The 12,976-nt window shown below is 43.6% G+C and overlaps 1 protein-coding gene and 1 long non-coding RNA gene across 2 annotated transcripts in view; one reads left to right on the top strand and one right to left on the bottom strand.

Annotated features, from left to right (window-relative positions):
* The window catches only part of LOC118407780, a 35,415-nt gene extending 27,454 nt beyond the window's left edge, over window positions 1-7,961 (top strand). The window contains exon 4 of the long non-coding RNA XR_004830191.1: window positions 7,767-7,961. This is a non-coding gene — a long non-coding RNA (uncharacterized LOC118407780). The remainder of the gene's footprint in view (window positions 1-7,766) is intronic.
* Window positions 1-12,976, bottom strand: part of LOC118407736 (sodium channel protein type 4 subunit alpha B-like) — a gene marked incomplete in the record, with an annotated part of 58,292 nt that overhangs the window by 10,168 nt on the left and 35,148 nt on the right. Inside the window, 13 exon segments of the mRNA XM_035808256.1 lie at window positions 3,289-3,411; window positions 3,822-3,995; window positions 4,598-5,095; window positions 5,706-5,914; window positions 6,189-6,402; window positions 6,860-7,037; window positions 7,412-7,572; window positions 7,973-8,143; window positions 8,443-8,693; window positions 9,065-9,179; window positions 11,581-11,865; window positions 12,395-12,437; window positions 12,907-12,914. Coding sequence (XP_035664149.1) covers window positions 3,289-3,411; window positions 3,822-3,995; window positions 4,598-5,095; window positions 5,706-5,914; window positions 6,189-6,402; window positions 6,860-7,037; window positions 7,412-7,572; window positions 7,973-8,143; window positions 8,443-8,693; window positions 9,065-9,179; window positions 11,581-11,865; window positions 12,395-12,437; window positions 12,907-12,914 — 2,430 coding nt within the window.

Here is a 12,976-nt window from a genome sequence, read left to right as displayed (position 1 = left end):
GGAAGACACACCTTCAGTTCCGGTGTTATTGGAGAGCGAAGTCAATAACCTCTCTCCTCTCAAATACGTGCTCAATGTTTGTGAACACATTTTGACATCTAAAATACCATCTTAAGATCTGATACATGATTACATGTATATGTATTTAAAATGTGAAGATATGTTAGATATGGAATCCATTCTAAATCATCGCATTGTTTCCATATTTATATCCACTTGATTATAAGTTGCTGTGAATATTCATAGATATTTTCTAAACTGCAGCAAACATATTTTGGTCCCCATCAGAAAGTAAGTCTGCTTTGATTATTGTGATGGTCGTCTGCAGCCTGATGTGAGTTGAGCTTGCTGCTTTCCGGTCTGCAGGTGCCCCGTCGCTGTGACCTTTGCGTGCCACTGACTGATTTCCTTTCAATGTTTGGTACCGATAGTCCTGAGGCTTTCTCCTCAAACAACTTTCTCATGCTGCAAGAAAACCTGTTTACGGCGGTAGGGCCCGATGCCTAAAAATAAGAGTGCCAACCCGCCTATACACTGAAGAAGTTTTATGACCGGCGCTGTTGAATTCAGGTGCACAGGAACAAAGCAAGGTGGAACACCCGAGAGGATGGCTAACGTTTCACTGTTTGTTTGCCATGGCGTAGTTCTCATGGGAAAAATAAACAGGTGTTCCTGAAGACGTCAACACAGTGAAACAGCAAACCGTCGTCCTCTTTTCACAGCCCCGCTGATGTAGAATGTCGGTGTTTCCTCCCGACCCCAACAACACGTGTCATTACCCCTTCGGTGACCAGTTAACTGAAATGTTATCATCTTGGAATCCCGTCGAACGATTGCTGGAAGGGCTCGGTCACGCTCGCCGTACGATCGCCGTGCATGTGTCGTACAACATTTTGATTTGTCTTAGACCCTTGTTGGTTCTGTCACAACCCTGCGATGACGCAATGAAGGAATTTTGAATTATGGAACTTTAGAAACATGGTTTTATCAAAGTCCACTTCACGTTTTGACCTATGATCTCTTTCACAACAGTGTAAAATGAGATCAGATAAACCTGCTGGCCTGTGGACCGACTTTTGAAGTACATGTGAAGCTAGTTCCGCAAAACAACGATGCAAGCTATCACAACAGTTTGTCTTGGCAGCGGCAGGTGACAGGTCACATCCACAGGACGCCCCGCCAGTTGGAACTGACGTCATCTACGTCAAGTCCGGTTAACTTCCTCCTCAGGATTTGCAGTCAGGATATAATTTTGATTGACTTAACTTTTCAGCTATTACTCTAATATAATAGGATTTTGACATGCTTCGGTTTCCTAGATGCCAAGTATTTACTGAAAAAAGGAAAATATGCCGCAATGTCGAACTCGTACTTATGCATCAGCGACACCGCTGGATATAGTATCCTGTAAATCTTGATCTTTTCGTGGAAGCTTCATTCTTGCGCTTTGACTTCTCTACAGCATATACCGTTAATGTGTGTTCCTAATGTATTTCTACTGTACTACAGAATTGTTTCAACTGCGAATTCAAACACTTTGAAAACCAATTTTCCCTCCTACCATGGAATAAAACACCGGGAGCATGATATCTTCCGTTCTCATAGCTACGTAGTGATGGATAAGTGGGCACGAATCCAAAGTCAACATCGTCAGTTGTTCTCCAGTCTTTCCAAGATAAGAGAGGGCACGCATCATCAACTGGTGCGATATGTATGAACCAGTCACACTAAACATCCACATACGTATACCAGCGAGAAGTACCTTTTCTGAGATTTCCATCATTGTCAGCTACTGAGCAGAGTTGGAGTAGATAAAATATTCATAGGATTATTTGCACCAGATCAGATGCTCATTCGTGATGACAATTAATAAAAACATTTCCCAACAGCTTTGGACCATATCTGAGCTCGAAAGCATAATCAAGTTACGGGACATTTTATTGCCCGAACAGGCCAAAGGTACACTCCATGTTCCAGAAGACAGACAGAAGTTTTCTCTCAAATGCCTGTCAAGACTTCACGTGTTTACTCGTGAAACATACGGGCACTTGAAGTGCACAAATACATGTAGATCTTTTCAACTTTAAAGCCTGGTCCGGGCACTGCTCAGAGTTGGGTAAATGCCACGTTAATGAGTTTTCGTGATTAATTTTGGAGAGTAACCCGAGGAGGCCACACGGACAACTGGCGACAAACAAGCGTCTCCTAATCACGACTGTCGTTCTTCATATTGATGAGCATCGAGCGACCGGTAAACAAGCTAGACACGAGGTCACCGCAAGGCCGACCCAGTCAACTTTAATGAGGTATTTGAAAAGCCACTTCCTAAGTTCCTTTGGACAGCCGCGATGGTCCCTTGTACAGGTTCGTAACTAGTCCTTTAGAGGAATACAGTGGAGCTCACGAAAGTCATGTCACCCGCCTGGTAGGAATTGAAGAACTTGGAGTGATTCGGAAAAAAGTTTACACATCGTTTTCGATTCTTCCGGGTTTGTCAGGCGAAATTTGCGACTCCGTGCTTCCCATGGGCCACATCAAGACTTTAACTTCCTAAATATGAAAGGTCTTCTTTTAAGACTGTAAAATTCAACCTGGTGAGGTTGCCATTATGAATTAGAGATAAACATGTTGACATTTCGACGACTTGTTATTAGGAATTTTCCATATCCCATTGTTTGTCTGGTACGGTAATGGTATGGTATGACACAGGCCAACGGTCGTTTAAATACCGGAACAAGTGCTGCCATATGTTTTTGACCTTGGCAATGACGTGAGTCTACTTTGATCAAAACAGGAAAACTTGCGACTTGGGACATTTATAACGGAAAGAGTCGGATCGGATGTTCTGTTTATTTGGCGTACTACTAGTAATCCATGCTATCGTGAGAGTGTGAAACAGGAGTTGTTGTGACAAGAAACCCCATGTCCGGATAGACTAGAAGGAGTGCAGATCGTACAGTTGGGACTGATCCACTTAATAGCGGTGGTCAGGTTAACATTATCATGGTATTTAAAGTCTGCAACACAAAAAATGCAGTTCCGAAGAAAGCCGATTGGAGGCCGAAACTCTAATAATTTGTTCGCCAACAGAATACCTAACAACATGTTTCAACAATCCATCTGCTTTTTAACGTATCTTACCTGGATGTCTTACCTTCATCGCCGATCGAATCCATCTCCATCTCTTGAGTTCTACTGTTCAACCACAGACGCTACCGTGGACATAACTTTTTTCTGGCAAAGGTCATGAAACCATGGTTCTAAAAAAGGAGGAGAAACATCACGTACCCGCATACCCTCCCATCGTGAGATGGCCCGTAAGGGTCGCAGTGCTCGGAGGGTCCGCAGTGCTCGGAAAGCCGAGAGGTTGTCGATACCGGCAGTGGCTGCTCCGATGCTGACCAGCGAGATCTGCAGGGGCAACGATTTCGTAAATCGGTCGTCAAAGAATAGGTTTGGAGAAATGTAAATCTAATCTTCTGTCGTGATACACAAACTTCTTAAATGTATACGTGTATTTTCGGTAAGGAACATCATGATGCGATGCTATTACGAATGTAGATACTTTGACAGAAGGGGTGAACGCCATAAACCTTTTGCAACTTTTGATCCACTGCTCATCGAGCCACGCATTCCGTCAGCATAAATTGACATCGTAGAGGCGGTTGAATAACTCATTCCTTGACAAAAAGTAGTACCGAAACGTCAAATTTTCCTTTGATATTGGAAGTTATAGTTCCCTTCCTGCTACAGTATGAATTCTACTAACGCAGATGAACTTTCAAGCTATGTTTATGACGTAATATGTTCATTTTTCTTACCACAACAATGACGAAGTCAAGCCAGCACCAGACGCTACCGAAGTATCGTTTGAAGCCGACACCCAGCCATTTCAGTATCATCTCTACTGTGAAGATGACGACAAACGTGATGTCCAAGTAGTACAGTACCGCTTTCAGTTGTGGCTTGGTCGGCAAGTAGATGTCCTCAAAGATCTGGTTTAGGAAATAAGAATATGCATGCCTTAGTGTTCTCACAATGAGGTAGTGCTAAACATAGAATGTCAAGGGCAAAATATACAAAATGTAGACGTTCTACTGTAGTATCATGGTGGGACACCAGGGGACTCAAAAATCGACCTGGACCTTTGTCATCCCAAGACCTATCCACATACCATCATAATCCATAACAGAGGTTCTTAAATAATGCTGTCCACAAATATCGATCCAGGAACACACACACGTGAACGAACAGGCACGCTATTTTCAATGGAGGTAAAATAAACTTGTAAAAGCTCAAAAAGCAACAGTAATGGCATGTAACTCCTAAACGATAGAGGGAAGAGGCCTCTGTTGTCACTCACTTTTATAGCAATTAAGCAGGCAGGTGATGTCTGCCATTTTGGTGTCATATTTGTACTTAAGCGGATTACATCTGAAGCTTACACAAAAATCCTCTATCTTTAGCTTTAGACATATCTCAGATCAGAGTCAGAAGATCTCTGAATGCCCGAAAACAGTTGAGCGTAATTCACTGAAATGCAAATAGTGACACCAACATGGCGGCGGACACAACAATGGCATCATGTGAAACTTACCAGACAGAGACTGCTGCCCATGATGATGAGAAGGATAAACCCTTCGAAGACCTTGTGGTTGACAATCTTGAAGTTGAACTTCCGTACAGCGGCCCACAGATCACTGTGCTTGCTGGTCGTGAACCTGCTGTAACACGAGCAACGCATACAGCAGTTCTGGATGCAGCATTCCGGGAAGCAGTCTTCTGGCTCTTTGTCTGTCTCCTCGAAGGTCACCTTCGGTTTTCCCTCTTCGTCCATCTCTTGCTCTTTATCCTCATTGTCTTCTTTTGGAGATGCCACCAGTGCAGATGACACCTGGGAGTTGGCCGATTTTGGTCGAGGGCTGTTGGAGGTTGATCGGGCCCCAGGGCTGGGGGCTCGGGACCCGGCGTGGCTGACGCTGCGGGGGGAGTCGAGTGCGACACTGCTGCCGTGGTTCTGGTACATCGTTTCCTCAAACCTGCTGAAGGCTTCTCGCTGGGCCTGGAAAGCACGCTCCGTATGTTGAACAACCTGCTAAAGGACGGTCAAACATAGGTAAACTCAAAGACGTTTGGTTGGCAAGAAGGGAAGGTGGTGAGAGCAGCAAGCGCAAGGTTGCCTGTGAAGGGAAAACACAAACGGGACGTACGAAGAAACAATACGAATGCAGAAACACACATTAAACGTACAGAAAACAGATCTACGTGCTTTAGAAAAGCAAAAAGGGATCAAGTCTGGAACTTACAAGCAAGATATGCTGGCGTGAAAAAATTCTGAATAGAAAGTCTCTTGTTTGGAGTAAGTGGGCTGTATGGCATGGTAGCATCGTTCGTGCATAATCGAGGAAAGGTTCCAAGGGGGAAAGAGCATATAGCAGGGCATATGGTAGGGCATATCATATACTGATATTTTCGAATGCAAAAAGGCAAATGTCTATGTGAATGATCTTTCTGATAAAGTAGTGGAAGGATACCATGCTAGTTAATGCGGTTGACACGACCGCAATCGAATATCACGTGAGGTGTGTTAAGTGCCCGTCATTAAAATTAAAAAACAAACATAAGTAGAACTCTAACAATACCACAAACGCCTGACAAAGCAACAACACTTTACGACATTTAGACTAGGCTGTTTCAAGTCGTACCGTTGGAGTAATAGGTGGCTCGTCCACTAATGCCCTGCTGTCCAGTGGAGCGAGGCGCCTGGGAGAACTCTTCTTGCTAGGAGGATCTTGGTTGGTTGACAGGCTTGTGATGCTCTTGATGTTGTTAGGACTTTTGTTCCGGCCCTCCTCCATAGCGTGCATTTCTATGGACGGACCGGACCCGTTGCTTATGACAGCAAGTTTGCCACCTGTAGGGAAATTTTACCAATATCTTAGCGTCATCGACGGCAGCAGGTGTCGACTCCTTGGCAACGACTGACCTACTCCTGACGTCACAAGTCCCGACCACCAGTGCGCGTTAGGAAAGTCAAATTACTAACGAAGGCCAAGGGACACGGTCGAAAATTTGGAAAACATTGGATAAAAGTCTTTGAAACTTTTCGAAAGTAGGTACATGCTTTGTTCTAATTACTACACTTAAGTTTTTATTGACTCGAGCATGGGAAGGGGTGATTAGTTTACCTCCTTCGCTTTCTGCATTGCTGTTACTTTCTTCTTTGCCGTCCTGCCGGGGTCGGACTTTTGGTGACTTCTGCCGCTTGAAAGCTAGAACAGCCCGAAGCCTGTTAAGCCCAGCCATGATCTTGTTACTATTTCCCGTCTGGTTCTGCTCGTGGTTGCTCAACGTGTCGGCGCCGAAAGAGTTCAACAACAGGGCCAGGAAAAGGTTGAGAACCTAAAAACGACAGATGTCATCATTGATCATCTGATACATAAGACGGAACGACCGATTCATTTGTGTGGTTAACTGTGCGAGTGCAGCAACTACTACTACAATTTCTTCTACTAGTACAAGATGATATACAACTACTATTACAAATACTATTACTACTACTACTACTACTACTACTACTACTACAAGCACAGCTGTTACTACTCCAGCTATATCACTACTACCACTTCTCAAATCGATTAAACAAAGCATCCATCTGATAACTTGCAAGAATTGTTGAGCACAAATATTTGTATCACAACTGGCCAGTGAGAAAAAGAACATTTATGTGTCATGTTTTACTTTGTAATCATCATCTGTACTCTTGCATCTGCCATGAAAGGACCCCCGCCCTCGAGGCATCGACAATAGCAGGTTATCCAGACTTCATAACCTGATGTCAACTAGGAATACTTCTCACCATAAAGTTTCCCAACGTGAGAGTGACGAGGAACATCGGTATGCAGCCTGACCCGGCCGCCTGCATACACTCCCACAGCGGCTCTATCCACTCGCCACACAGCACGCGGAATATCATCATGAAGGAGTGGAAGAAGTCCACAAATGTGTAGCGAGGCATGTTCCCAGCGTAGAATGTCCTGGAACACAAATAGTCAGAATCATGGTAAATTGATGCATGTATCACTTCGCACATAGGTAGGTAGTCAACGTATTTTGAACAATAACAGCTAACTTTGTGTTACTAACGAATTACTATGAATAGGATACGTCCATCCCTAAACAGAGACGCCGGGAAAGTCAGAAACTTTGAGCAACTGATGATCCAATGCTTGTTCTATCTAGCAAAAAAATGCGAAGGTATATGTTGGAAAATAGTTTTACCATTCGCAATTCCTACAAGACCCGGTATCAACATTCAATTTACCATAGAAAGATAGAGTACTCTAGATAAATAAATACAAACATTGTTTTTTAGACCGTTGCGATTTGCTATAAGATGATTCCTACCCACCTGTACTGTTCTCCAAAGAGTTGCATGCCCAGCACAGCCAGAATGTACACAATGATGACGAGCACCACTGTCAAGTTTGCAAGCGCCCCTAGCGAGCTGCCAATGATTGACAGCAACATTTTCATGGTCGGCCAGGAGCGTGCCAGCTTGAAAACTCGCAGCTGCAATAAGAATGGGAACTCTGTCATTGACGAAACAACAACAGTTTATGCATGGAATCTGGACATATGTGTTTCTACATTTCTGAAATAATATTTCTGAACAATCATAGAATTTGTTTTGTGCTGAAGAATGGAAATATTACATGCACTTACAATTACATGTACACATCAATATCTATACATTACATTCCTAGATAGCAGCCGGGGATGCCACAAACTATCTGCTACATTCAATGCACTGATCAACGAGTCTTCAAGCAGTATAAAAGAACGTCATGGAAGAAGTAGATTCATTCCTTGACTGGTGTCGTACAGTGGACAATTTGATTCTCTGTGACTGTGTTGGAATTTACAGTTGAAAGATTATTCTCCATAAGGTTTGAATTTTCTCTAATCTTACCAATCGGAAGGTCCTGAGGACGGACAAACCCTTGACGTTGACCAGTGCCAACTCCAGAAGGCTGACCATCACCACTACAAAGTCGAAGACGTTCCACCTATCCTTGAAGTAGTTCTTGCCAAGAGCGATCATTTTCATGAGAGCTTCCGCGCCGAAGATACCAGTAAACACCTGTCGGTAAGATCAATTGTAATTTATGAAGTCATCATCACCTGTATCAATGTTTGCTGCAAAGCGCCACTGCACTTCAAGGAAAAGCTGCTGGAATCCCAAAATTTTTACATTCTTCATGAATACAAAAATTACTCTCTAACATTAATTACCATAGTATGTCCAGAACACGAGACATGACAACCAACGAAAGTCACAGGGGATCCAAATTCTAATGTGGATTCTTACATGTTACATACATTAGACACAAGATCACAGGGTAAAGAGTTGCCATTAGGCTGTTTGTGACTCGTATGTACCAGGTTGCCGACAGTCAATGTGTTCTGCAGATCTTCACTCATGCCGTGGTGGTCGATGGTGAGGAAAGCCGTGTTGACAATGATGCACAGCGTGATGAACAGTTCGAAGAGTGGGTCCATGGCGATGACGTGCATGACACCCTGGAACTTGCCCCAACAGGGACAGCAGGTCCAAGCACAGCACCTGTCCATGAAACCTTTCTTCAGCCGATCGAAGCGAGATGGTTCCGTGTATAAAACAGGCGATGGTTCTGCAACGAAAGCACAATGGCTACTGTCATAAACGTTTCAGTATGTTACACCGGAGGTTATTAAAATTCTTCAGCAATTCTGGTGGCAGAAACGCTACCCTTGACTAAAAGGGTATTGTTTTGGACGTATGATACGAACAGAGACCGACTAGGCAACTCAAGCAATTTTCCAAAATGCTCATTTTGACCATTTCGCCAATGGTGCCAACTATGATCAACAGAGGGCGTTCTTTCACAAGGGAATGCAGAATGCGAACCAGAATACCTGTACATTTGTGACAAACAGGTAGGGGGCGCTTATGAGTCAAAGCGTACTGTATTGCCTCTGAAAATCCACACAAAACAACCGCAAAGCCCCATAAGTACCGTACCTGTAACTCGGATGGTCGGAGATGATGATCTTGGCACTTTTTCCTCGATTACTGACAACTTGTTGAAAGGTCCGTCCTCCACCTTTGGTTCGACCTCAACCGCAGAAGAGGAGATCTGGAAAAAAAGTAGTCATAACTGTGCGTCACAGTGCCGAACCAACCTGTCGCACACGTACACACAAGATCCATTGAGTGTAACATCACGCCACACCACAGCTATAATTACTAGACACTCTGAGACTACACCCTAAAGAACTAGAGCTCTTCCATGCGCTGTTGATGGTATCTGTAACTACCCGTACTGAAGCTGGACGTGCGAGACAGGGATAACGTATACGATGTACACGAAAGGCCTGTGTGCTATAATAGAGGGAATGTGGGAGACGCCAGAGATGCTCAGACAAAGCTACACAACCTTAGGCACAAGTGATAAGCCACCTCACAGTCTCAGCGTTGCAGGGGACTGTGGGTTAGGTCAGAGCAAGGAGCTTTTATCAGGCTCCTTGGTCAGAGGTTAGGATCCTTTCAGAAGAAAACAAACGTCGAAGGTGACTTTGCCTTCTGTTGATCAGCAGAAGTTCTTTTGGGTGCCATGGAATTTCGAATGTGAAACAAAGGCAGCATAACCTTACAAAATCGTGTACATAAGAGGGGTCTTGAACTCAAAATGATCTTGAATTTTGACCTAGGCGACATTGCAGTACGACTACATGTGCGCACTAGGAACTGTGAGCTGGCCCTTACAGTACATGTGTACTTGCACACCAGAGGCATTTGGAGAGAACATGATTGTGTACTACATTGCGCTCACAGTTATCAACCGCTAGGTTCTGAGCACGCGCAATGTTCTCTCCTTATGTTCTGTTGTGCCTCGACGTCTCTCTCAGATGTAATGAAGGACAAAGAAGCTGAAAAAGTAAGAAGAAAAAAGAACGTCTACTGCACGAGAACAAACATTTCTTGCACCCACGACAGAGACAGCTAGGGTGCTGTGGACAGAACATAGCGACTTACAGGTTGGGCGGGAGCCGCGTGGGCGCCATTCGTACATAGCACCTTTTGGGGACCAACCCATACCTAAATCTCTGGTGACAAAACGTGACAGGCTGTGAAAGGATGTTGGTGGTCTCTCGCCACATCATCTGTTGTCAAATATGCTGAGAAAGGAGAGAAGTCATCTGCGTACTAGGCTTTGTCGTACCCGTTTGTTACTTCCCTACGCCACGAAAAATTGAGACATCCTCCTGGTATGCCTTCACTTAAGATATTGTATCATTATACAAACTCCATTGCAGACGCCAAAAGCGTCCTTGCCATAAAACGACAATCTCATGGTTCAGCCCTCTTAAAAATGTTGTTTGATGTGTCTGACTGAAGTAGAATCGAGAATAAAGTAGATAAATGATACATTCAGTTCATTTCCTTACGGTTTGATAGATAATGAACCTCTTGGAGAAACTCCAAACGTTTTTTTTTCGCACATACTCCAATGTATTCTTATGCCACGTAAGCACATACAGGCAATGTTCCACTGTATGCGAACTTAGTTTGCTTGAATTACAAACAATCTATGCAAGAGAGCATTTTGGGAGAAGAGCCGATTTCTGGGAAGAAAATTTAAAGTTAGTTGTTTTGATTTTTTCTGACTGAGTTGCTCCGACTGAGTGGGAAATGAAGATAAAGGTTGAAAAGTTTGAAAGTTTGAAAAACACGCACTCCTTTAGATATCATATAACTAGGTCATCTAGGAAAGCATTGCATTCCAAAGCACGATCTTAAAATTACACGTCGTTTGTCGTAAAAGCGTCATAGATTAAGGACAATGATCTGGCACTGACCACCCGAGCTCTTCAGGGCAATTCATAGTTCCGAAAAATTATCTATAAATGCTGACCCAGATGTCAACCGTGCTAAAAATGACGATATACAACCTTTTGGTACGTGACATCTGCATCCTCATCTTGCATCCTACTAGAGCGTGAAATGGTGCTTTATAACTATGGGTCAAGTGGTAGTTGCAGAAAAAGGTTTGAGTATTCATCCTCGTTGTTTTAAAAGCAAGGACGTCAGAGAGAGGGGGAGAAAGAGAGGGTGAGATATGGAAAGCATACGATAGTGAGGTACAGAAACATTGGTACAATCTTTTATGTGGTGAGATATGATACGTATAGGGTTTGATAAATGTGTTAGTAGGAAAAACTGGAGGAAAGAAACAGTTAGTAGACAGGAAGAAGAGAAAATTGTTACAGAACGCATTTGTTTTCTTTTATTCCATTTTTATCAATTAACAGCCGTTACAGTCAACAAACATCGAGACACGCAGGCTCAGCAATCAACACGACACGCGACCACGGGTTCATGACGTGCAATACTGGAATTCATCACGACGAAACTTTAAGAACTACCTCTCCTCCGGAAGATTCCGGGGTCCTGTCCACGCACTGAGGCTCAGATCCTTCACTAGCAGCCTCGCTACCAAGACGGGCACTTGGAATGTCACCCGCTTCATCACTAACCTTTCCGTCCACTTTGCCAAGCTTGTTGCTGTCCTCGCCCTTCCCTTTCTCCTCCTGAATATCACCGTCGGGAACGTAGACCGTCTTACCCTCCTCTAGTTTCATAACGGCCGTCGGATATTCTTTACTGCCCATAGGGGTGTCATTGGTGCTTGTGCGTGGCTTTTCCGTCTCAATTTCTCCAGAGTCTCCCGCATCGTTTAGCGGAGGATTCTGCTTGGTTTGATCCCCACTTTCGAGGGTAAACTCTGATGCGGTCCCTGTTTGTTGCGCCGGTGCCCCGTCCTGTAGCAAACAGAGGAAAAGTATTTTTGTTAGATATCAGTATATCTCGTGAAACACCAACTTCTCCCTAGCGCACCCTGAATATTGACCATGCAACTAGGAACAGGATTGACCCGAAAAATGCCGAGGCGAAGAAGGCCAAACGGCCGAGTTGCTTGAAGGGACCTTGATTCATCTTGTATGGTGAGTTATATATTAAGTGAAAGTAGACCCAGAAAACCTTGAAGAAAGTGTAGATATGACGTTCACCTGTAGCCTTCTTGATGTTTTGTAGCCAATTTTGATAGCTTTCATAAGATGTCATTTTCCGTAACGAAAACCGAAATTTGAAATCCATGTGACATCTTGAAAATGTCGTAGGAAAGTTCCCATCAAAAACTGCAGATGAACGTGCTTGTGGAATCTGTCGTTGTTATTAACATGCTTGACTTCTCTTGGACGTGCTCATGCTTTGAAAAAAGAGTCACATGCTGTTCATGTTATTACACAGAGCATATGCATGCAGTTGCAAAACAAATTAATGCAACACCTTAGCCATCCTGGAAACCCATTGTCTGGAACGGACCTTCCGTCTGTTGGGAAAAAATATGACATTTTTGTTCGTCAGTAAAAGATATGTCATCACACCTTGAATACAAGTATGGGAAATCGAGAAAATTTGTTCTCAGAATTCAGGTTCGAGCGAGAATACTAGTATGACTAAACTTTCACCAGCTTGACGACTCAAACCATATAACCTGCCATGTTGTGCCTTAAAACCATAGCTCCTTGTCAATAATTTGTTGGATTGCTTGTTATTTACTGCTTATGTTACTGCGGTAGATGATTCTATTTAGCATGTTTGGTGTTTTATTCAGCTTGACAGGTGTACAGCTTATGTCCGACTATCTTTTCATCATCTGCGCCAGTTACCACGTCACATGCCTTTCTATAGACGTCATATTCTCCCTAATAGCCCGGTTACCATGGCGGCACAGATCTCATAGAGCTTGTTAAGAAGACATTAGAGAACTGTCAGACTAGGTGAAGACGTCTACTTACCTCAACTTCTTCAAAATTGCTTGTGTTTGAGAGAGAGAGCAGCAAAAGAAGAAATGTTTTTAAAACACAT

This window comes from Branchiostoma floridae, chromosome 2, assembly GCF_000003815.2.
Source record: "Branchiostoma floridae strain S238N-H82 chromosome 2, Bfl_VNyyK, whole genome shotgun sequence".
In the NCBI taxonomy this organism is placed as follows: domain Eukaryota; kingdom Metazoa; phylum Chordata; class Leptocardii; order Amphioxiformes; family Branchiostomatidae; genus Branchiostoma; species Branchiostoma floridae.
The sequence above is the reverse complement of the archived record's forward strand: the minus strand, read 5'-3'. Positions and strand labels throughout refer to the sequence as shown.